This window comes from Myotis lucifugus, unplaced genomic scaffold, assembly GCF_000147115.1.
Source record: "Myotis lucifugus unplaced genomic scaffold, Myoluc2.0 scaffold_3, whole genome shotgun sequence".
Classification (NCBI taxonomy): domain Eukaryota; kingdom Metazoa; phylum Chordata; class Mammalia; order Chiroptera; family Vespertilionidae; genus Myotis; species Myotis lucifugus.
The window spans coordinates 15,659,008-15,685,332 of NW_005871051.1; the positions used below are offsets into that span (position 1 = coordinate 15,659,008).

Below are 26,325 nucleotides of genomic sequence, written 5' to 3' on the forward strand. Positions count from 1 at the left end.
TGACCTACTTGTCTTGCTGGCAGATGGGTTGGTGTTCTGCATCATGATATTAGTAAACATAAGCCCATTGCTTTTCTCATGCTTCACCTCTGCGCATCCAAATCGCTCCTTCCAATAGGAAGGAAGGATTGGGAAATACCACGGGGCTGCCATGCCATATGTACCTGTAATAAAAATATATTAGAAAAAATAACTATTAATTGATTGTCAACATTAAGCATCAGAAGCTAAACAACATATTACTATATATGGTTCAGGATACAGTTTCTTTTTTGATACTATATAAAACTAAAGAGTGGTCTCGGTTTTCAAAGTTAAGTAGCCGGCCTGTGTAGCTCAGTGGTTGAGCATCGACCTCTGAACCAGGAGATCGCGATTCAATTCCTGACTGGGGCACATGCCCGGGCTATGAATGCAAAAGGCAGAGATCGATGATGCTCTCTCATCATTGATGTTTCTATCTCTCCCTCTCCCTTCCTGTCTGAAATCAATAAAAATATTTTTTTTAAAAGTAAAGTAAAAAGATAGCTTTTCTTTTATCCTTTCCTTTTTGAACAGATTCATTGGGATATGATTATATATTATAAAATTTACTCATTATAAGTAGAGTCAGATGTTTAGTAAATTTATAAAGTTGTGTAGCCATCACCACAATTCACATATTAGAACATTTCTATAACTTCAAAAGCTTCTCTTATGCCCATTGGCAGATAATCCCTGCTCCCAGTCAAGTCCCAGGTAACCACTGACCTTATTTCTATCTACATATTTGCCTTTTATACAAATTTTATATAAAGAGAATAATACTCTTTTATTCATTTACAAAAAATGTACCAGTATAAACAAGGCTTAATGGAAAAACTCCTAAGCAAGTTAGAAATGATGACTTCTTAAAAGCTAGAAGGGGAAAACCCAACTAGTCATTTTCCATTAGAATTGGGTAAATTCTCCTTAGAATTAAGAGACTTGGATTTTGCCTTACACTCCCATTTGGAAAGACTGGATTCCATGCTTCTTAATTCACTCCATCCTATAAAGAAACACCAGAGAAGGAACTCCCGAGTACATTCTCTCATCTTAGAAAAATTCTGGTTAATTTTGGAATTTAACTATTTATTTTTGGAGATTATACATGGTAAAGAAAATACTAGAAAATATGTAGTAGCTGATTAATATGTTCATACCTGGGAAAACATTCCTGACATACCAAGCAATAAGGAAGTAAATGAAAGAGTCAGCTAGAATTAGACAGCACAGCCAGCCAAAAGAGGTGGTGTCATCCTGAACAGGGGAACTGTACATGTTTTCCCACTGAAGACCTGCAAAGTGAACACATATATGTATTCTTGGGTGAGACATATTGCAGTTGTGAAAGGTAAAATCCACTTTTAAAGAAAGTGAGCCTACCAATGCCCTGCTCCTCATATCGTGCAATGTATTGACTTGCATAACTGAATGCCGTTGGCGACAGAAGGCTCTGTGAAGAGAACAAAGAGCAATGAGAGTTCTCACAGATTTCATGCATTTCACCAAAGGGATCTTAACGCACTTAAAACTTTGGACATATTTAGATTAAAATCCTATTTAAAAATACAGAGGTCCCTTACCAAGCCTGTCACAACTCTGAGAGAAGAGAAGAAGGAATAGCAGAAAATAAAATCAAGAAAATTGTAACTTGGAAAAGACTTGTTAGAAATCGAAAATATAGATCTAAACTTATTAAATGTTGCTCAGAATTTTTAAAAATAAGGAAGTACAAAGTAATGCAATATTAAGACTAAAGTCAAATGAAATATTAGGAGCCAAGTGCTGTTTTTACTTCATAAATAGATTTCAGGTAATAGAAGTGATATGAGAAAATATACTAAAATATCAATTGATTGAATACTTATTATTGCAACAAATTAAAATTTTAAATTTTGTTTAAACCTAAAGTAGTAAAAGTTAAATGAAAGTTATTTATCACTTTCTATTTATTTATGGAAACTTCTTAGTCAATTAAAAGGTCTACTTCTGCTTTCCAAATGTCATAATTTTCATACTTTCACTAAAATTCTTAAATTAATCTAGTACTTTTGATTAAAAATAAAAAAAAAATAAAAATTGATTATATGCTGTTAGTGCATTTATTTTTATGCCTGTAAGTTATATTGTATGTCATGAAAACATCAAAATCATTCATATGAGAGAATAATTCCGGTAATAGAGGCCTTAAAGTAAGAAATCTTGATGATCTTTAAAATTTGACAGATACATTTAACTCTTCTTTCTTCAGGGACTATTTCTTAACAGCATCAATTTATGGTTTTAGAAACTGTGGGAGAAGTGTTTCTTCTTCATAGTCTTGTGCTTGTAGGGTATACAATGATGTAGAAAAAAAAAAACTACCAGGACAGTTAAGCTTATATTGCAATCACTAAACTTTTAAATTTACATAACTGTATTTTCAGTTTGAAAGTCTAAATACAAAACCCCAAAAGGATCTCTTTTTCTCATACACTGGCCATTCCATGTGACAGTTGACTCACCATGAATACTTTCACTACATAGCTCAACTCATCGTCAACTGTGACCAGAACAATAAACGGGAAAAAGGCAATGATGTATATGAGGCTTCCGATCAGAGCGGCGATGTTGGTGTTGTTAAAAAAGACACTGATGAGATAGCTCATGGCAATAACCGACAAGCTATAGTCCGAAAAATACAGGAACAGAATGAACCCATTGGTTTTAGGAAGAATATTGCCAAACTTGAGGATAACGATGAGGATGGCAATTGTAACCAGCAAAAACCCGACGCTCTCGATCAGCCAGGCAAAAAAATGACTGGAGGAGTTCACACCCATCATCTTCATGTACTGTAAAAAGGAAAAAGTGTTAGCTGCTGCTGAAGCTGATACGTTCTCAAACAACAATTTTTCTGTACCACGCAAAAATGCCCAAGCGACACGGCACATATGTGAACTAGGTGACATCTTAATGATTTTCATAAGTCAAGTATGTGTCCATGCTTGTTCTGTGAAAGTAATATGACCATTTATTCTAGCCCATCTTAGTATGTTCTCAGAGGGCCCCAAAATAATGAAATAATAAATGATTTGGATGGTGAAGGTTTTATTTGTGTGTGTGTCTACAATTCGATTGTTTAACTGGTATCTAACTGATGTCTCCAGATTAAATTACTTTAGAGTAGACCATCAAAATGTATGGTATCCCCTGAAGAATTTTACAACATGAAAATAAAATGTGTCATGAGTATTTTCAGCTGTTGAAAAACCATAGTTTATGTAAAATTCAATCTCTGGACTGATATAATAAAACTAAATTTTTTTTACTAAACAATCAGTATTCATGTTCCTGGGAGAAATAAAACAGACCTTATTCCTAAGAATTTAAAATTATGGAAAATTTTTGAAGGGAAACTTTCTGTCTTTTGCCACACCTTCCCCATCTTTAAAATCACTGGCAGCCTAGGTCAGGTTTGTCATCTTTGTTTTCCAAAAAGACATTCACACACTGAAAATAAACTCAGTTATCTTAGAGAATCTATATCTCTCTCTCCATTGATATTCTTTAATAACACAGTGATACTCATAGAAGTCAAGGCATTTCACCAACATAGAAAAACCGATCAACATGATGCGCCTACGCATTTACTCAAAAGGATTGTGAAGGACCTAAATTCACCTGGACCTTGGTTGTCTTGAATTTGGTGACATGTGGTATTTGGAGAAACCTGGATATTCTGGTTTCTAGTTTTAACAATTCATAATTAACATTAAACTTCTAAATCTGATATTTCAGAAAAAAGAACCTCAAAGAAATATTCCACTAATTTTACAATCCCCACCTTCTTAACTTGTCTAGGGAAAAAAAAAGGGAAATGTGCTCAAGCAAGAGAGTGAATTTTACTTTCTGCCTTTGCAACTTATCACATTTTGATAACTCTCCTGCTCCAGTTGTTACCATGGAAACAGCTACCTGACTGCCAACAGTTTAAGCTGTGGGCCTTAAGCTAATCACCACTGAGAAAAAGCCTCTGACTTTTCCTCTTAACTTTGCCCTTTCCTCACACTCTTTTCTCCCTACTGCTCTCTCCTCCAAGGCCCTATCACCCTTGGTTGTAAAGACTCAACCTATGTTTCCATAGGAAGGGAAATGTGGGTCAAAGTTAAAAAATCAGCATGGAGCAAAGCTTCACTGTGGAAGTTTACCCATCATTGAAAACAAAATTACATTTGGTGTGAAAAAATCCTTACATATTTTATTTTAAAAAATATTTCTCTGCACCCCAACCCCTTTGAGAAAATTACCGTGTCATGTTTCATGACTACACTTCAGAGATATTCACCTATTCAAGTATGATCATGATGTGTTAGCTCTTTATTTGCCTTTCTTGCTATTTGTAATTTGAAGATGGAAGATGTGTTTTTTGTTGTTGTTGTTTTAGTGAGTGTCTGCCTATTTAAATATACTTAAATGAGGCATTATAGAACTGATGTAGCTACTCCAAAGCTAATATTCACCACCAAACTTTATGTGGTCTACAAAATATATTTACCCCCCAATGTGTGTCAGTAGGAGACAGTGTCAATATACTTCACAAAGTGGGTATAAAATATCCATGACACGATCAAGGACATGACATAAAGCTGACTCCATTAGTATAAATACAATTTCCTTCCCTGACAGTTGATAGCTGCAGTACAACATATTTATAAATCTAAAAAATTATCCATCCTTAGCCTTGTTAAAGATAATTTGGCAAACCTGGAGACCAGGACTAAAGGTGTTTATCACTGTAATTTTGAAATTTTTGAGACTTGAGATCAGATTCCTTTTCCCAAGATTTGGTAAAAGTTGGAAACTCACTATTGCCTTTTATCGAGACAAATCGAGTTAGGTGCTTTCAAAAATACTCACTGCTTAACATTCTAGCATGAAATTTCAGTGTTAAACTTTAGGATTTTATGCCATGAGGAGAACAGCTGCTATTCATAAAGAGTCAGAGCAATGAGAGCATGTAAGTCATCCATAAATTATCCAGATTCCCTGCCAACTTTGTTATAATAAACAAGACCAAACTTGCGGATGGAAGATGGCCCAGAGAGAATGGTTGGCTATGCTTTCTTGGATGTCGTTAGTTCCTCCTCAAAGTGACAGGTGTCAGGTGCCAGCTTTGTAAGCAGTCACATGTCTCAAGCCTCCCAACCTGCCAGGGCAATGCATCAACACCTGATAACCTGCTGCTCAAGGGAAACCCTCTGGACAGTGGCCAAAGTCTGCCCCAGTTTGTGGCAGAAATTAATGAGAAGAAAGAGATTCTGTAAGATTTTGCATAAATGAAGCTTATGCACAGGGGTTGGCATTAGTGCTATCAGGAAAAGAAATCATAAATATTCATATATTTTACTTGACAGTAATGTGTTGCTCATTCAGTTCAGTAGTATGCCAAGCACTAATTTGTAAAGAATAATATTTTCTGACTCAATTTAAAAAAATCCTCATATCAATAGATATTTTTATTACTTTTTTAGTAAGATGTACAGGATGTTGTGATCATTGCTTGAAATGTTCCAAATTTCCCCTAGTGGGATGGATAGTGTATGACAAAAAGCATAAAAGGTTGTAAAGTGAAGCACCAAAGGACTAAAAATATTTGCATACTTCTTGGTAACTTCTCTGCAGCTGATAGATGTTTTACTTTACCTGTCTAAACTGAGAAAGGGCAACTCCAACTGAATATAGGCACTACAATTCCCATAAATGACTTACATTAAATAAAATAGATCAAACTAACCCATAAATGAAGAATATATATAATACAAATATATAACATATATATACTAGTATATGTATATAATGTGTGAAATAGGACTCTTCCGTGTGTTATAAAAGCAGCTTTAATATAGCTTTAATATTTTGATTTTTAAAAGCAAGGAATGCAGAACAAAACCCAATTGAAAGACATTTTGAAATATTTTTTAAACTACAGTCTTAATCTCTTCAATAAACGTATTTGTCATTAATATTTGTGCTAATTTCTTTAGCAAGTTAAAGGACTTCACTGGAGTCATACCATAAGGAGGTCAAGGATTAATGGTTTCATCGAAATAACAACTAACTTGGTTTTCTTGCCCAGATTTGAGAACAATTACAGAAGAAAAAGACTGTGTGTGTGTGTGTGTGTGTGTGTGTGTGTGTTACCTTTTTAATTTAATTTGGAATGAGAAGGAAATAGAGAATGGGTAGCTTTAGAATTTAACTAAATATACAAAGGATGACATTCAAAAGTAATTCTGAATCTATGGTAACCTAAGAAATTATCATCATCTTCAAAAGTCCTTAAGAGTCCATGCTACTAAAATAACATTGTGAGAGGGAAGGTAGCTGTGATGTAGAAAGGATTTGATTGGAAGTCAAGACACTTGAGTTCTAGCCAGATCTACTATTAACTAGCTCCACCATTTTCAGCAAGTCACCTCTCACTTTCTGGGTTCAGCTTTTTTATTTTTAAAAGGAAAGAGGTTAGTTTAGAACTGTGGGCAGTGGCAGGAGGCTGAGCAGGAGGCACTGGGAATATTCCACTCATTCCTCCCCTGCTTCCATTCATCTCACAAATAGACGATATTCCTTTGAATTCAGGACACCACTGATTTTAAAATGTGCCATTATTTTACATGCAACGAAGAAAGAAAAATCGCTGCCAAATAAATTGACACCCTATCAAATGCATCCCAATTTCAGAGGCTTTAAAATGTGAAGAAAAAAATCATTACCCTGGAAGTGATAAAATGTGGATAATTGAATGCCTCCTATGTTCCAGCAGTGAGAGAGCTCCATTATGGAAATACAGTGCTGAATGAAGTCTTGATAATTTTCATAAAGCTTAAGAGATCAGGCCCAAGTGGATAGGAACTGGAAGATTCAAAGCCTGATCTTCTGATTCCAAGTTCACTGATCTTTAATTATATGACTGACCCCCAAGTTCAGCTGGTTAAATTTAGTAAGTGGATGACTGAAAAATGAAGACACAGAACTACCAAACAGACACTTGTTCATTGTTAAAAATGTCTTTCATGTCTTTGAGTGAGAAAGGACTCTATCATGCTTTGATATTTTTTGGTGATATACATAGATGCTTAAAAGTTATTATCTTTAAACATAAAATAGTATAATGTGTGTTTCATATATTATGTATGTAGGTATATAACACACATGTTTCCTGTGTATTTCTACCACAAGTGATATTTTTAAGGTAGATATTTATTTTGAAGTAGAAAAGAACTTCATTTTATCACAGTTTTCTACTTCAAAATTTTCCATTAATCTGTGAAGATTCACTTCTGAGTACCAGGAACCTGAAAGAAAAATATATGGTAGGAACTTGCAACCAAAATCATTGTCCAAGGAATTAAAAAACCATTGTACTCAATCCTGCATACAATGGGGCTCAACCCAATTGATGAGCTCTTCATTTATCAACTTGTAACTGAACTCTAAAAATGCAGCTATGAGGATCAACCAGAATTTAACAGAAAGGTAAGAAGTGTAGGTTCAAACTGTAGGACAACCTTAGAAGCCTGACACTGAACTAACACAAATATGAAGCAGTGCTTTGTACCTTGTAAGGAGAAGTAATCAATTGCCTAGCAGCATTAGCAAAGTAAGTCTGAAAAGTACAAGTAGATTAACAGGTTACTCAATTATCTCGGATTGTCAGCCAGGACTTGCAATAATTATTGTGCCCCAGTTTTGAAATGTTTTTGCTTTCTCTTCACTCTTGAGTGTAAGAATGGACTCATTACAGGATGAGCAGATAAAATAATTCCTTTTCCAATACAATCCAAAATCACACAATGCTTTTTCATAAATTCTAGAAAGAATATATTTTGAATTTGGGGATAATGATGCAGAATATGCTGAAGAAGAGATCATGCTTTACCTCCTAGCTACTGTCTTCCATTGTTATATTATTAACCTAATAGTAACATAACATGCAATTCTTAGTCTATAAATCATGAGTTAGTGGGATATAGAGGGGAAGGTAATTGAAGGAGAAAAGTTATTCTGAAAAGAGAATTTGCTTCTTGAGAGCTGAAACAAGCCATATGTCTATGTCTGTGTCTGGCTGTGTCTGTGTCTATGTTTGTGTCTGTCTGTGTCTGTGTCTTTGTCTGTGTCTGTGTCTATCTGTATCTGTGTCTGTCTGTGTCTGTGTGTTTGTGTGTGTCTTTGTCTGTGTCTGTCTGTATCTCTGTGTGTGTGTGTCTGTGTGTGTGTCTGTGTCTGTGTCTGTTTCTTTGTCTGAGTTTCACATCCCCAGCTTCAACAAACCATGGATCAAAAACAGTATTTTTGGTCCACAGTTGGAAATCTGAGAATGAGGAGGGTTGACTGTATGCATTGATCTATGACGTTTTATATAAGAAACTTGATCATCTGAGGATTTTGGTATCTGTAGGGGTCCTGGAACCAATCCCCTATGGATACCAAGGGACAACTAAAGTTTTGGTGGAGTCAAAAGTTATATGCAGATTTTCAACTGTGCAGGGGTCAGTGACTCTAATCCCCATGTTATTCAAGGGTCAACTGTATATCTATACCTATATTTATATCATTATTTGGACTCATTTAATTACCGAGCCAATAATCTTCTTGCTTTAATAGCATTATTGTTATTTTTTAAACTTCTTTGTTAGATCTTAAGTCCTAAGGTGACTATTTGGGCAAAAATTACTCTTAGGATCATTAATTGTATTTAAATTTTATACAAAATAATTCATATTTTATTTTCAGAAACACTTATAAAATACCATCTATGTAATTTTTGGGGAAAACAAAATACTATCTTATCAGCTGCCTTTATGATGCAAAGATATATTTATTTTTTAAAAATCTTTATTGTTGAAAGTATTACACAGGCCCCCCCTTACCCCTCATTAACCTCTTGCAGCCAGCCATAAAATCTATTTCTAAAACACAAGGTATGGCTCAGGCTTTTTGAATTTGTATAGGTATGATGAAAATCATAGTAATTAATTATACAAATAGAACTTATTCAGAATAAGAAGAGATCCTCAACATACCTCATGAAGCCGGAGGTCTTTCTCATAAACAAGCTTTTTTACAAATGCAGCTATAAATACAACCCAGGCAACCATGAGCACGATTGGAAGAGAATAAGAGACACTGGTTAGGAAGCTGCAAAAAAAACAAAAACAAACAAACAAAAAGAAAAATCCAGTGACCAAAATGAATGCCATGCTTACAGAGAGCAATATATAAAAAACACACTCCTTCTCACACTTAAATTATACTGCATTTTTGAAATTGAGAATAATTGCTAATGTTACTCCTTTATTTATGAAATGTGAAGCTGACAATAGTAGGCCCATGATTTTCTTGCTCTAAGGCTGCAAGAACAAAAAACAGCTCTAAAGGGTTAGATAAAATTGCCATGTTGTTTAAAGGGTGTTTGACTATGTCTTGTCCAGGAAAATAATTATTATATAGATATAATTGCAAGGCCCCAAACCCTGCTGCCTAAACCAAATTCTTATCTAAAAAGCAGACTTAATGCCAAAACCGGTTTGGCTCAGTGGATAGAGCGTCGGCCTGCGGACTGAAGGGTCCCAGGTTCGATTCCGGTCAAGGGCATGTACCTGGGTTGCAGGCACATCCCCGGTAGGAGATGTGCAGGAGGCAGCTGGTCGATGTTTCTCTCTCATCGATGTTTCTAACTCTCTATCTCTCTCTCCCTTCCTCTCTGTAAAAAATCAATAAAATATATTTTAAAAAAATAAAAAAATAAAAAGCAGACTTAACATTAGGTGATAATTGGTTTATCTAGCTAAAATCTGTATCTTCCCAAATTACTGTATTTATCTACTCTTTGGAAGCTCATAGTGATTATTAAACTAAATTTTCCAAAACAAGATAAAATAAAACTTAAGACATTCAATTTAAAATGCAGACAAAGGACTTGAATTCAGGAGATTTTTCATAAAAAGTATAGAAATGTCTTTTTTTGTAATGTGTGAGCTAGAGGGTCACACTCCGGAAGACCTCACCAGGACCACCTGTATTCCTGAGTGACCTGCCCATGATAGCTGAGGGTTCTAATGCAGTGTTTCTCAAAGTTGAACACTCATCAGAATCACCCAGGGGGCTTATTGAAACAGATTTCTGAGCTCCACCCATACGCTCCAATTTATTATATCTGGGGTGGGGTAAGGAATTTGGATTTTAAACAGTTTCCCAGAAGATATGATGCCACTGGTCCATACTTTGAGAACCATAGCTTCCTCCTTTGGCTGTCTTTCTATGAGCTAAGCAAATGAGTAGTTTTCAATGAGAGAAACTCTAAATTGATCTGATTTGCATATTGGGCTCCACTGAGGCTTTTACCGGGAGAAAGGTCCCAAGGCCATTTCCTTTTTAATCTATAAGGCTAAGGAATTACCTTCAAGTTCCCCATGAAAAATACAAGTATTAATGGAACATGACATCACCATCATTCATTCTCACTTTAGCATCAGAACTGTAACACCATCAAAGGTATGAGGTGTTTTTTTTGTGTGTGTGTGTGTGTTTTTTTCAGTGGGAGCGTAGCAAGGGAGGGTTGGGGCCATATGCAACTTTTTGGTTCCTAGGAACCTGTCTGGCCTGGGGTAGGCACTTAAAGGATATTTGTTGAATGAATTTTGTCTTGGTTCAGGTCCAGCCCTGATGCTGCGCCTGGCTCATACTAGTATTAGGCAAAAGCCCTTGTTCATTAATAACAAACCCCCTGCAATGATTCTTCTAAGTGATTGTGTATTTTAGATTTGATATAGGACAAAGAAAAAAGTATTGGTCTCGTAATCTAAGGACCAGTGGGGTACCAGCTCTACAACTTGGGACATGTAACACAACCTTTGTGAATTTTCATTTTTTTCATCTGGAAAGCATGGCTGATAATACCTGCTTGGGAGGAACAAATGAGCTAATATATGCAAAAGCACTCTGTATGCGACAGAGTTTATATGTACGTATGAGGCATTATGATCATTCTCCCATAAAGAATGCAAAGTATAGTCACTTTTAGTCTTAAAAGAAACATCTAGGTACCTGGGATTTACAAGGGGAGGAAGGGGAGCAGGAAGATAGAGGCGAGTTTTCATCTAATTGAACCCACAGGTCTTTACTATGACTGCAAGCCTTTGTGTTTCACACGTGGGTCAGGCTGCAAAGTCCTTCTGGCCTTCACAATAAGCAGCTCACCTTGACAACCCACTGACACAGTCCTTGCCTGTCTGCTGTATCACAGCTGCACAAAGCGTTACATACCCTCTCCGAGTCTATAGCTTTAAAGCTATACATCCATACAGAGAAAGAAAAAAGCATTCAGAGCATCGGAATTGCATATAAATTGCAATAACTGGGCTGAATAACGAGTACAATTCCTTTAAAGTAATATTCAGCCTCAAGCTTTTGTGTATGAGAATGAGCTTAAAAACACTTAGTCCTCCAACCTTTTTTTTTTTCACTCTGGCCAGAGTGGAGGAGCCATTCAGTGTTATCCAACCGGAAGATTTCTTGAACATTCATATTCAATTGTCTAACAACATGATACTTAAGTGGTTTTTTGTTGTTGTTCATTCAGCAAAACTACTTTAAAGATTCCTAGCAAGCGGACTAAGAGTACATGACATAGTTTTAGGCAGCACATTATTTATCTAGAGAGTTGATCAATGATGTGTTCCATCAAAACGTTCTATACAATTGACCATGCATTTACATGTTTTTAATTAAATATGAGAATTGGAAGGGGTTTTAAGATTGTCTTGTTTATCTCCCTCATCTGACTAGGAAAGGTAAGACTGGCAGAGAGCGGGTAACATGAAAATCATGCAGCTGTGCGTGCACTGAAGGCTGGAGCCCAATACTCTGAATTCTGGAATCAAAGTCCTTGGAAAGCTGAGTTATGATAAAGAAAACATGGATCATTTGGTAAAATCGATCCCATCCTGTTGGTAACCATGAGCAGCTACGTTAGAGCTGTGCCAGAAACAAGCATTTGACAAAAGTTTGGTGAAAATTTTCCCTTCCGCTCCCAACGTGTGAAGGAATGGACATAAATGAGTTCTCAGAAAAACGGTGGATTATTAACAAGGGCTGCAAGTGCACTGACTTACTTGTCTTTCATGTAGCAGGGGTAAGGAATTGCTTGGACCTGGACTGCTATTTCCTGGGAGTTCCTTCCAGTCTGCAATTCAATGATTGCTCTTTCAATATTATCCTGTAAGTAAACAAAAGCCCGGCCATAGATCTGGTTGTGTGATGGAGAATTATGCGGCCCCGGGGCCCAAATCTTGGCCCTTATGTTTCTTGTGGTCTGTGAGGTCTTGAGACTCATGCGGATGGTATATTTCACGACAGGAGGAAGAGAGACATCGTCAGATTCATAGCCTCTGTATTGGCTTGTGTTAGAAGGAAGCTTAAATATAACACCTAAAAATAAAATGGCAACAACAGCAGAAAGGTTAGTTTATGGTTGACATCATTCATTGTTTGGAAGGTACACATAGGGGATTTCCAAACAGGCAATTTCGTAGTAATGTGACAGTAAGTTCAGGCTCCCAATTTACAGAAAAGATGGCTAATTAGGAGTTACAATCTGAGCGATTCAAAGCAAGAGTTTAAAGATATAATCACAAACAAAGTGGCCATATTAAATATATCACTCCAAGCCAGTTACTGAAATAAAACACACGCACACACACACACACACACGTGCACACACACACACACACTTCACAATGAATAATCTTGACTAATTATAAGGATTGACTCAACTTTACCCTGTAACTATGGAATCCTTTTTTAGTCTTAATTTTAATTTTAACCATATCAACAAAATTACACGTAAGTTGACGGTTCCTCTGACAATAAGGATGGTTGACTTCATGAAAGGTTCTTGTTTCTAAGGACATTGGAGTGATTGGAGTGGACAGTACCTGCCCCCCCGGCCCCCCCCCCCCACCACCACCCTAACTATTTTTCTGAGTTCTGGATGAAAAAGGTGAGGGAAGAATTTGGCCAATTTTAGTATAAGAGAAACTCAAACTCTAGCTGAATAACACTTACTTCCAAAGAGTTCATTGCTTTTGTAGAGTCTTTCAGCCTCTCTCTCCATTTCATCTACACTTTCTGCTGCCTGAATGCGGTCATATAATACACAGGAGGAAATATTTACTGTCAGGGAAGATAGTGTGTTGAGATGATCAATGAGGTCGATGCTGTTCTCTAATTTCAGCCTTAGAATATCTGAAGAAGCAAAGCAAAACAGACAGAAAGCATGTTATGATGTATTATAATGTTGTTTCTCCCAGTAGGACTATGAAACAAAAGAATGACTTGGTAAGTATATACTAAACTAGACAATAAATGATAGAAAGTTGCAAAATTACTCTAAAAATATAATACTCTACATTGAGGAACATATGTCCAGTTGTACAAATATTCATTGAGGACAATGTTCAATTATAAATGCAGTAAACCCAAGCTCAAAGAACAATACAAACTAAGTTAAAAGTATATTCTGCTATAATTTAAATAACCAATGGCTAAATGTGAATAATTATTTTTAAAAATCTATCTACATGTAGTTAGAAAGAAAACTATAAACTGGAGATGAAAGTTTCAAATAAATAGTAATGCCTGCTTTGTTTAGAGAATGGGAATGTAATAATTTAAACAAAGAAAAGTCTATTCAGAGTGTGTATAGAACAAATAAATTATATTATTTAACATGTTGTTCTACAGAATCATTTCTTAGAAGACTGTGAGAATCTATGCCACACACAACTTTCTATTAGTGTTTGATTTAAAACCTATGTGGGTTATCTCCATCAATATCTGTATTAATAGAGATCTAGATAAAATGATCAAGATTTTATTTCAGGTAATTACTCTAGAAAAAAAGAGAATTTAATTGCTCTTTAATTTCATGATTTCTTATGAGGAAATCAACTGAGACGAAGGGCAAATATGAAATTGCAAGTCAATAAATCACTTGGCCAATTAAATTTTCACTGACATACGAATACTGAGGGGGCTGTGAATATCATAAATTCTTCCTCATAGAACCAAACAGGCCTCTTCCATTGTCCAGTATAAGACTAAAGTTCTCACAGAAGGCAACTTTTTAAATGAATTTCTCATTAGAATTTAAAGGGAAATAATTTGCTTGATAACTATGTTGGTGGGGGAGGGGTAAAATTGTGGTTGAACAGTGGCCTCCAGTGGTCATTGGAAATCAACACAACACCAAGGATTCTTTAAGAATTCTGGTAGATAGAGTCAAAGAAGAGCTATGAGGGTTAGTGATCCCCAAATTCAAACTATACAGTGCCTTAGATACTAAGCTACATATACAACATATACAACTACAGATATCAATTGATATATTCATTTTAGCCATTTTTTAATTCTAAAAATTATATCTCTAGCTAAAGCTAGGAATAATAAAATTTATGTAAGAACTTTATAGTACATTCATGATATTTTGGTTCCTTACCCAAATGATACTTTTAGAGAATAAGTCCACTAGTACTTTCTTTAATCAAACTAGGCTGGTTATAATAAAGTGAATACAATTATACACAAAGTGCAATACACATGTAGGCATAACTCCTCCCCAATGGTTTGTAACCCAAGACACGATGTCCCTGTAGCTCCAAGGAGGAAGATGGAGTATTTTCCCTTCTGCTGCCAAATTCTGATGCTTTCAATCCCTTCTTCATACCCATGGTTGCATAGCAACAGTGAATCAGACTGAATTAGATGTCTTGCATCCCTCAGGTTGAAGGTGGGGATGTGGCAGAGAGAGAGTGCATGAGTTCAGACGGTTTCCTTTGATCTTCTTCAGCTATTCCTTCTAAATGATCATGAGAGGAGGATCCACCCTGACTGCTGATTTAGGTTTATTTTCTTTTGAGTCTCTGCATTGCTTTTGTTTTGCTTTTGACAACTCTATAAGCTCTCCCAGTTACATTCTGGGTTAGTCAAAGTGATACTGAGGCTAGTGGAGATAAGATGTTAAATGTAGCCAGAAAGAAATCATTTCATCTTCCTTTGTCCTTAAGGACTTGCTTTTCATTAAGCTACAAAAAAATAAAAAGTGTCTTCTTACTTTTAACAACCCACCAACCTATCTGTGATTTTAGAAAAAGCTGCATTTACATGGAATATATAGCCTTATAATTAGTGAAACTAACCACAGGTATAATTAGTACTTATAATGGCACAACTATTGGGGAAGAAGATGAATATATATCCAGGATCTTACTCTTCTTAGAAAAACTAGCTAGAAACCAAATACAAGGAAAAAAGAAAGGGTTGTCTCATAGGGGCAATGGTTTTCACATTTCTGACATAATTAGTGAGTAAAAGTTTTGTGAATATGGACTCACCAAGTTCATCTATCTGTTTCAATAGTTCAACGGCATCAAGTCCCACAGAGAATTTTATAAAAACTTGTACAAAGGGATTCCTCAGTGTATTCTAACAAATAATGACAGGAAATCGGTTTTAGTATAAGAGGAAAACATATTTAATCATCATACTGTGAAACACCCACTGTGAAATGAAGCAACCACTATGTGCACTATCAATGTACCATGTTGCAAAGGCTCACGTAGACATTCTTGAGAAAGGAAGAGAAGGTATGTGGCTGGTAATGACCTGAATGGCTGGGCTTTTGCTTATCTGTAGACACAAATTGGTTAGCATGCTCTCATGGCTAGATATGAGCATAATCATCAACATCATCAATATGTGATTGAAACATTTTCCCATACTATTTGCATCATCTTGAAAATATCCTGCATCTCTCATAAGAATAGCAAATTACACTTTTCAACCAGGCGTCACTGTATTTGAGTTGCATTGTCAAATCTTTAACCTAGAGTGTCATGTGTTTCAACCAAAGAACTCCCCAAATTTAACATTCTTCTCCAGTGTATTAGTATTTTAGGAAACCTGCTTCTGTTAAAATAGCAAAGCACTTTAAAGTAGAGAAATAAATAAATAGGCATGTTTTAATGAGCGTTTATAGCATTTTACTTTTGGGAAACAGATTTATGCCACTGGCTATACCCTCCAGATCAGTGTAAGATGGCCTATCTCTGAATTAGTCAAGGTGCGATTTAAGAGGTGAGGATGATTATGAACACGAGTGACAGATCTTTTATCCTGTCTCAGACCCACTCTCTGAAGGAGAAGCAATTTTAATCTGTTGAATATGGATACTAAGTCCCTATCTTACCATTCCCATAATGAAGGTGATTAAAATCTCAAAGAATTATACGCCATATGAATGTGAGTGGCAGGACCATCTCCTACCTGGAGCATTGGAATTGTCTGGTTTAACAGATGGAAGGAATTCATGAAAAGTGGTGACTGATTCATCCACTCCTGAGATTTTTCTCTTAATTCTGCCAGCTGCCTCAGAGTTACATTAGACTGAAAGACAAAGAATAAAAACAGATCTGGTTTATTAGTATTTGTCCTAGATTTCATAAAGGTCTCTTACGGTTTTGTTACATAACTTCAAAGAACACTTTTAAAAGGTAAATATTATCAGAATTTCCCACATGGTCAAAGTTTTTATTTTTTTAATATATTTTTTAATTGATTTTAGAGAGGAAGGGAGAGGGAGAGATAGAAACATCAACAATGAGAGAAATCATTAATTGGCTGCCTCCTGCATGGCCCCCACTGGGGATCGAGTCAACAACCCAGGCATGTGCCATGTGCCCTCACCAGGAATTGAACCATGACCTCCTAGTTCATAGATCGACGCTCAACCACTGAGCCACACCAGCTGGGTTGGTCAAAACTTTTTGAATGGCAGCTTTTATAGGGTCAAGATTACTAATAAAAATTCTGGCAAATTTAGGGTTTGCTTCATTTCCAGAATGGAATTTTAGCCAAATGAAAGCATGTTTTCTGCAAATTCTCACAAGTTATTAACTTTACAAATGATACACTTAAGTTTACTGTTAAAGAAATAGTGTGGGCAAACTTTTTGACTCGGGGGCCACAATGGGTTCTTAAACTGGACCGGAGGGCCGGAACAAAAGCATGGATGGAGTGTTTGTGTGAACTAATACAAATTCAAAGTAAACATCATTACATAAAAGGGTACGGTCTTTTTTTTTTTTTTTTTTTTAGTTTTATTCATTTCAAACGGGCCGGATCCGGCCCGTGGGCCGTAGTTTGCCCACGGCTGGGATAGAGTCTTATATTGTTGGTGGAAACAGATGTTACAGGCTTTTCTGGAAAGCAATCTGACATTAGTTATTAAAAGAAAATCTAATACCCTTTAATCTTTCAATCTTGAACATTCATCTCACTGAAATAAAAAATACCATTGTGTAAAATCATATGCACAAGAGTATTTGTTGCCATATTGTTTACATTAGTAAAAATCAAAAGTAAATTCTTGAAATAAAATGAATGCCTAAATAAATGAATGCCTAAATACATAAGTGAATAAATAAATAAATAAATAAATAAATAAATAAAATGAATTCTCAACAATTGAGGATTGGCTGAGTAACCTCTATGGTATGAAAATTTTTCAATCTTCAAAAAGAATGAATTAGTCTATACCTATTGAGTTGGAAGAATTTCCACAAGGTATTGTTGTATGAGCAAAGTATTATAATGCTACCTAATTTTAATAATGCAAACAATGACCAAAGAACTCTGCATATGAATATATGTAGTTTAATAATTTATAGATGAGAGAAATGTGCATAAATTATAGAAAGGCACATCCTTGAATGCTAACATTCATTAGTTTACATGGAAGAAAGAGTGGAATAAGGAGGGACAAAAAGAAAAGAAGAGAACTAAGCAAAAAGGAAAGAACAAAAGAGACTGCACTAGAAAATATGCTTGTAATAACTTCATTGTTGAAAAATTATGTACAAATGTGTAGTCAATACAGTGAGTAAGGTATTAAAATGTAATGCAATAAAAAATAAAGAACACTCTAGAAATCAGTGATGTCCTCATGTCCATTTCTATAGACCTAAAATAATGTTATATTCACATAAACTATATATATGGCTAAGTGACCAGCCGACCAGCCGGTAGGTATGATGCTCACTGACCACCAGGGGGCAGACGCTTAATGCAGGAGCTGCTGAGCCACAGCAACTTGGCAGAGTACTCTCTCACACTCTGGGACCGCTTGGGGGATGTCGGACTGCTGGTTTCGGCCCAATCCCCACAGGCCAGGCTGAGGGACCCCACCTGCTCGAGGGACTCTGCTCACTCCGCAGATACTCTTTGAGCCCTGGTGCTGACCTGGGGAGGGACCACAGGAGGTTGGCTCCAGGGCATGTCCAGCCTGTGTTGTCCAGTCCCGCCCCACTGGCCACCTTCTAATTAATTTCCTTTCAATGTGCACGAAACCATGCACTGGGCCTCTAGTAGTTTAATGACCAAGTAATGGTAAAACAGAAATTTTTTTAACTTTTATTCTATCATTTTAAAAGTATTAAGTTTTGCCTGGCCAGTTTTCTCAGTAGTTAGAGCATCGACCAGTGGACAAAAGGGTCACAGATTCGATTCCCAGTCAAGGGCATGTACCTCGATTGCAGGTTTGTACCTCGGCCTGGCCCCAGTCAGGGGGCACAAGCAGGAGGCAACCAATCGATGTGTCTCTCATGTCAATGTTTCTCTCTCTTCCCCCTTTCTCCCTCCCTTCCACTCTGTCTAAAAAGCAATGGGAAAAATATCCTCATGTGAAGATTAAGATAAAAAAGTATTAAGTTTGTAATTCAAATCATTAAAGCCAATTATAAAAATGAGAGGGAAATGCTATTATGGTTAAATTAGATAAATATAACTACTATTAATAATGTTGTCTTTCTCAACATCTACCTTTTATATAAGATGTTAAATTGTACAACCAAATATGAAGCCAAGAGTCTATAATTTAGGGATTCTTTTTGTTTAAATTTGTTATATAATGGCTCAATATTATTTTTTCTAGTGCCATTCTTTTTACATACTTTGAAAGTTAGACAGAGTTGTAGAAAAATAATTCTACTTTGGGAGATAAATTGAAAAATCTGAGGCCTTGCTTTAGCCTAATTCTCAAGCATCAACATGGTACATTCTCTTCAAAGAGCTACTACACAATCTACATTGTTTGCACATATACAGAGCAGAAGTAGAGAACTGTTAATAGCTTCAGAAAGCCAAAGGTAGTAATAATAGGTAAGATATAAAGAAATCTGAGTCAGCTAGAGTAAATTTGGAAGTTGGCTACTTTAAAAATCATTTTAATATGCATGATAGAAACTTTGATTTATAATGATCAAACCTTTTCCATTATTGCCTTTGTGACTGGAGTATATGGTGCATACAAAATCTTTCCCAGCAACATAGGTTTCAAGAAAGCCCAAATCACAGGTCCAGCAGGCATGTTAATGATGTCTTTATAAAGGGAGAAGCAAAAGGGTGCTGGAAAGAAGAATAAAACATTTCAGTATTTGTATTTCAAATCTATTTCCTGATGGTAAATTAAGACTTCTATCACACCAAAAAATACATGCCCTAGCACTATTAACAGATGTGAGGCATCTGATATCAAAGTTAGAAAGCATAGTAACAAATCTTTTTGGGGTGTAAAAGTCTACCCCAATAAACAAGCCCACAAGAAGTGATGGCATTTTGAATTCACATTTCAAAATTGCTTCCAACAGATCCACCTCACCAGCACTTAATTTAAATATATCTATAATAATAAAAGCATAATATGCTAATTAGACTGGATGTCCTTCCAGATTCCTTCCTTCCGGACAAAGCTGCAGTGGCAGGCAGGGGCTGAGGCAGAGAGGGCAGAGGCAGCAGAGGCCCACAGTCGCCGTGGCGGTGGGGGCAAAGGCCCTTGCAGGAATTTTGTGCATCAGGCCTCTAGTGTGTGTGTGTGTGTGTGTATATATCTCAGAATGTACCAGATACATAAGAGCTGTTTAATAAATGTTTTGTTGAATGAATAAAAAGGTGAGTAAATGAGTCAATACAATTGCTATACTAAACATCTATATATTATTTGGAAGAGCTAAGCTGGTCGTGTTTTGCATCTCAAAGTTTATAGATCAAGTAAATGACTTCGTTGTGCCACTAAATGTTCGTATATCTGCTGCATTCATGGAACTCTTCCCTTACGCTGATGCACGTTTCTAGTTCTAGAACGTGAAGAAAAAATATGGACTGAGAAGATTTAAGGTGTGTGTTTTTTATGTTATCTATTGTCAAGGAAGATATAAGTATGACTGACAAATTCTTAGTGTTGTGGTTTAGTGACTAGCCTTTGCAGCAGACTGCCTGGGCTCAAATCACAACTCTGATATTTCCAAGTTGGGTGACTGTGACCAGATTCCTTCATCTTTTTGTGCCTCCCATCCTCTTATTAAGATGGAGATACAATCATGCACATCTCATAGGATGGTTGTGAAGAATGAATGAGTTACTATACATAACATGCTTGACATGTGGTAAGTGCTGTACAAATGTTTTCTATTGTTATACTTGGAGGAAATTAACCATTTATTACAAAAGGCTAAGATATAGTAGACAATGTTGTTAGGAGACATTGCCATGCTGATTCTGAAGTATACTCACTGGCATGTATGGGAATTCCATATTTTTCAGCAATTTCCTCTTTACTTAATTTATAAGTCAAAAAGTCTTTGGTGTGGTTGCCTTTTTGCCTCTGGGAGGAGGGCAGCAAGGCGGTTAAGTATTCAGTGGTGATTCCTTGGGAACACAGCGCTTGGGAGATGGTACTAAATGACCCTGGAGTTGCACTCATCCGGTTGCTTCTGTACATTGCCTGTGAGATCAAAAGCCATGATTTATGAATATGATATAAGCTATAAATGTTACTGAAAACAATAAAAAAAAGAAAACCTGGCCAAACTTAGAGTATTCTTATAGTTTCCATAATTGCTTTAAAACGTGCATCCCAAATGTAAGTGCAGAATATTAAACTTCACCAGAGTAGAAGAGTTTTCCTGTAGGGGATTTTTTGTAGTGTACTTTATTTATAACAATGTATTTTAACCAATTTTAAATAAACATTAATGTGGCAAAGGAATTTTCAAAGGAATTTTCTGACGAGAACATTCCTGGGTGGCTTTTCTACCTGCGTTAAGGGGACGCTTCTGGGCAGATGCATTTGCTTCAGGGACCTCATTTTGCTGAGCAGCGGACGGGTGCCGGAAGCCAGCTGGTTGAGAATGCCTTTTAGCTTCATGAAGAGTTCTATCAACTTTTCTACTGGCTTTTGATCTTCCCTAGGGAAAATCACCTAACAGAAACAGAATAAAAATAAATTATTTATGTGGAGAAACCGGAACCTACACACACTGTCGGTGAGAATATTAAAAGGGACAGGAACTTCGGAAAACATTTTGAAGTTTATTAAATGGTTAAACATAAATATACCACACAACCCAGCAATTCCATTCCTAGGTATTTACCTGAGAGAAATGAAAACATATGTCCACACAAAGCTTTGTATGTTCATAGCAGCATTACTCACAATAGCCAACAAGTGGAAACAATCCAAATGAATGGATAAAATATACATCCTTAAACTGGAATACTATTTGACAATTTAAAGGGAAATACTGACATATGCTACAACATGTACGGAACTAAAAAATATTACACTAAGTGAAAAGAGCCAGACACAAAGACCACGTATTGTATGATTCAATTTATATTAAAAGATCTAAAAATAAAGGAAAATCTTGGGCTAAAGGTCAAAATGAGAAGTGACTGCAAATGGACACAGGTTTCTTTTGGAATTTATGTATATGTTCTATAATTAGATTGTGGTAATAATTGCACAATTTTTCATATTTACTAAATAAATTTAAATTGTATGCTCCAGTGAATTTTATGCTATCTAAATAATTCCTCAATAAAGTTTCCCAAGATAAATTATTTAAAAAGTCAGGAAGGTAAATATCAATTACATAATCCTTCATGTATACTATTACTCAAAATCATATAATGTGCTCCTCAAAAGCAGGAAAACTCTGTCCAAAAGCTCATGTGCTTTATCAGGCTTAATCAGAATCACACAACGCATTTCTGCTGCAGAAAAACAACAACACTGAAAATATTTCAAAAATTTAAAGTCATTTTATCCTCTCATTCGTTTATTTATTAAACAAACATTAACTAAAAGCCTACTACATTCCAAGCACTGGGCAAGGCGGTGGGTGTACAGTGATGCAGAAATTGGCATCCTCTTTCCAATAAGAGAGCTTTGGTCTAAGGAGGAACAGATATCAAATAAGTCAACAAACAAAAGGCTGGGGAATATGAGGAGCTAGAATTTAACTAAGAAATAAAAGGGGCTCTTTCCAAGATAGAATCCCAAAGAAGAGAAAGAACAAATGATAAAACAATAAGGAGAAGAAGGTTATAGACTGAGGGGGTAGGGCTGAGGGTGGGAACATGTGAGGTCCATTAGGAAGGAAAATTCTTGGCAGGTCCACAGGAGAAATAAACCAACATTATGAGGACAAGATTTAGTTGGAAAGATATCATGAAGACATAGCTGCCTCCATAGCAGAGCTACTAACTGACATCAGATTTTTCTAAAGTAGAATCAAAAGTCTAGTCATTCCTGGTTTAAAATAACTTGATTAGGCCAAGAGACATATGAAAACATGCTCAAAGTCACTAATCATCTGAGAGATGCAAATCAAAATGACAATGCGGTACCATCTCACGCCTGTCAAAATGGCTATCATCAACAAGTGGCAAGTGCTGGAGAGGATGCGAAGAAAAAGGAACCCTCGTGCACTACTGGTGGGAATGCAGACTGCTGCAGCCACTGTGGAGAACAGTATGGACTTTCCTCAAAAAAAACTAAAAATGGAACTCCCATTTGACCCAGTGATGCCACTTCTAGAAATATATCCCAAGAAACTAGAAACACCAATCAGAAAGGATAGATGCACCCCTATTTCATAGCAGCACAATTTACAATAGCTAAGATTTGGAAACAGCCTAAGTGCCCATCAGCAGATGAGTGGATTAAAAAACAGTGGTACATCTACACAATGGAATACTACGCTGTGGTAAAAACAAAGGTGTTCTTACCATTTGCAACAGCATGGATGGAACTGGAGAGCATTATGCTAAGCAAAATAAGCCAGTCAGAGAAAGATAAATATCACATGATCTCAGTCATTTATGGAGTATAATGAACAACATAAACTGATGAACAAAAACAGATCCAGAGACAGAGAAGCATCGATCAGAAGTCAAACCTCAAAGGGAAGGTAGGGGAAGGTGGAGGTAAGGGGGAGAGATCAACCAAAGGAATTATATGCATGCATATAAGCCTAACCAATGGACACAGACACCAGGGGGGTGAGGGCAAGAATGGAGGCGGGGGGCTAATGAGGGGCTAACGACATATATGTAATACCTTAATCAATAAAGAAAAAAATAAAATAATTCAAAAAATAAAATAACTTGACTAATGATGAGACATTTTTTATTACTTTTGTTCTTATTTTGTTTGCAAAAGAATTGGGTATGGTCTTCAGCTTGTCAAATGCACATGTTTAACTACTGGACTCAACAAGAAACATTTGGTTTGATATCTTCTCTGCAGAGGCATTATAAAATAAGGATTAAAATTTTAGATGAACAAAAATTAATTATATCACTTTATATGCCTGTGAGGTTATAGCTTATATAAAAATAACCATTTGTTTAGTTAGTGGGTATTTCCTGATTTTTTTCTATGGGCCAGGCACTGTTCTTGGCATTTGAGATGTTTCAGTGAACAAAGAAGACCTACAGAGCTTATATCCTAGTGGGGGTAGACAAAAAATAAATAATAAAAATAAATATTAAATAAAAGATATAGTATTATTCTGGAAGGGCAATAGAAAACAAATAGAGCAAGAAAAGGAGATCCGAGAGTGCTGTAGGTGAGGCTGGTTGCATCTTAAATGGGGAGGTCAGTGCAGGCCTTACTGAGGTCAGTGTTGAGTAAGACAAAGAGCCCTGCAAATCATGTGAAGGGGGCCTCGCTCAGCCGTGCCACCCAGCAGCCCAGTGCCAGGGAATAGCCAAGTAGGAAACAGAACTTTAGAGATGGAGAGGGGTTGTACAGATTATGCGGCCCTTGTAGGGCTTGGGGGGTTCCTTGAATAAAATGGGGAGCTGCTGGAAGGTTGAACACAGGTGTGACATAATTTAACTCAGTTTTAAAAGTATCACTCTGGCTGCTTAGGGATGGTGGGGGGTGGGGGGGGGGAGTGTGGTAAGTGTGGCGGCAGGGGGGGCAGAAAAGAGGTCATTGCAGAATATAGGTGTGGGATAGTGATCATTCAGAAAAGGATTATTTATAAGTAGACTTTGCTATGTTTCAACAGCATAAGTCAGCTCTGTTGCTTTGGGTTTTTCTTACCAAAAGAGTGGGACCTTTTTTCCCCAGTGTTTTCAATAACATATAAATATTTTTTATTTACTCTAGATTTGGGTGAACAGAGGACTTAAGTTTCTTAAGTTTATATTTTCTTTCAGTTTTTTTTTTATTAAATAAGTACTTATAAGCATCCACTTATTGCAAGATGGAGTCATTGCTGCCTTTACTAAGCCCTAATAATGGCCAATTATTTTGTTCTACTGAATGACTAATGGTAGTGTCTTTCTAAACTGATGAGGGAAACACTAATTTTTTAAAAAACATACCAAAAATCCCTTATTCTTTTACTTGAAAGAAATAACTGTTCTAGTTTTTATTTTTATCTTACCAAATTCATGCTTATTCACTGTAAAAAAAATTATAGCATTTGTACTTCACACATTAATATAGTATATATTAAACTTAATTCCTGGTCTTGGATACACAAACTGAGAGTTAATGAGGTAATAATATTCATTTCCTCATCTATAAATGTGCAAATTTGCCATATTTAATCTCAAAGGTCCCATTTCACTCTAACATAAAGCTATAATTTCACAAGCTATATGAATGAATTTCATTCCTTACAGTATCAAAGAGCATACATGTGTAATCAAATATTTTTATACTAAAGTATGAATATAAAAATATTTCATCAACAGCAACTTGCCTTGTATGTGAAGTTGTAGATGTCCAAGTAGTGCAGCAGAGTGATTCCGATGAGGTAAGACTGGCGGGATCTCTCGGGAAGAGGCAGGCTGCAGAATTCCTTCATGGCATCTTCCAGTTTGGGATTGGTCCTATTAGCATCACAAGAATGCAACCAGAACACACGAGAAATAATCTGCAAGTTGGAGGAAGAAAAAGATTTTAGCTGTGAATCCTTTGAGAGCCATCTGTCCATTTTGAGAGGTTTTTCTTATACTCTTAGTCTTCATTAAAAAATATGACAGCCTAGCCAGAGTAGAGCTGTGGTTGAGCATCAACCTATGAATCAGATGATCACAGTTCGATTTCCGGTTGCAGGCTCAGTCCCCAGTACGGGGTATGCAGGAGGCAGCCGATCAATGATTCTCTCTCTTCATTGATGTTTCTATCTTTCTCTCCCTCCCCCTTCCTCACTGAAATCAATAAAAATATAAAAAGTAAAAAAAAAAGGGTTGCAGAGTAGGGATCATATTTTTTTTTAATATGACATTATCCTCAAAAGCAAATACTTATTTTAAACACTAATTACTACTAATAAAACTACAGCAAGCCCACAGTTCACTGGAAAGCTTAAGGAATAAGATGTGAAAAGAGACCGAGACGAGTCTATGATGATTTATTGCTTGAACACCTGGGAGAATGATGGCACCAAGAAAAATAATTGATTTGGAGTAAGTTTGGGGAAAATACTAGTTTAAGACCCATGCTGCCTTTAAATTTTAACCTTACTTTATTCAAATTGCATTTTATTTTTATAATCATTGAAAGTTATAATCTTGTACAATGAACTCTTGGGTTCAGAGATGAAAGCAAAGAAAGAAGCCCAGAATTTCACAGTAAGGTGAATCATGGACAGCAATGCTGGTGTGAAAAGTGAGGTGTTAATATGAGAAATAAGGAGTCATCTCTATTGCCACCAAAATGAAATAAAGAGAAAAGTTTATAAAATTCCAGATGAGGGAAACTTGTCTCTCCTTCCTTTTGAAAGCAATAACACGCATGCTCACCATTTACATGCTTTAATGTATTAAAATGAAGCTGCTCTTCAGAAGCCCAAAACACGATTGCTGAAATCAGGTCTTAGGATCAAATGAGCAAGAGGTGAG

General features: G+C 36.2%; 1 protein-coding gene across 1 annotated transcript in view; it reads right to left on the bottom strand.

Moving 5' to 3' along the window:
* ABCA12 (ATP binding cassette subfamily A member 12) overlaps positions 1-26,325 on the bottom strand; it is a 168,026-nt gene that overhangs the window by 46,882 nt on the left and 94,819 nt on the right. The window contains exons 15-27 of the mRNA XM_006082487.3: positions 25,182-25,355; positions 21,215-21,379; positions 20,692-20,902; positions 19,388-19,527; positions 16,390-16,509; positions 15,459-15,549; positions 13,132-13,311; positions 12,180-12,495; positions 9,090-9,204; positions 2,529-2,858; positions 1,408-1,477; positions 1,185-1,319; positions 18-164 (exon numbers count right to left, since the gene is read on the bottom strand). Coding sequence (XP_006082549.1) covers positions 18-164; positions 1,185-1,319; positions 1,408-1,477; positions 2,529-2,858; positions 9,090-9,204; positions 12,180-12,495; positions 13,132-13,311; positions 15,459-15,549; positions 16,390-16,509; positions 19,388-19,527; positions 20,692-20,902; positions 21,215-21,379; positions 25,182-25,355 — 2,194 coding nt within the window. The remainder of the gene's footprint in view (positions 1-17; positions 165-1,184; positions 1,320-1,407; positions 1,478-2,528; positions 2,859-9,089; positions 9,205-12,179; positions 12,496-13,131; positions 13,312-15,458; positions 15,550-16,389; positions 16,510-19,387; positions 19,528-20,691; positions 20,903-21,214; positions 21,380-25,181; positions 25,356-26,325) is intronic.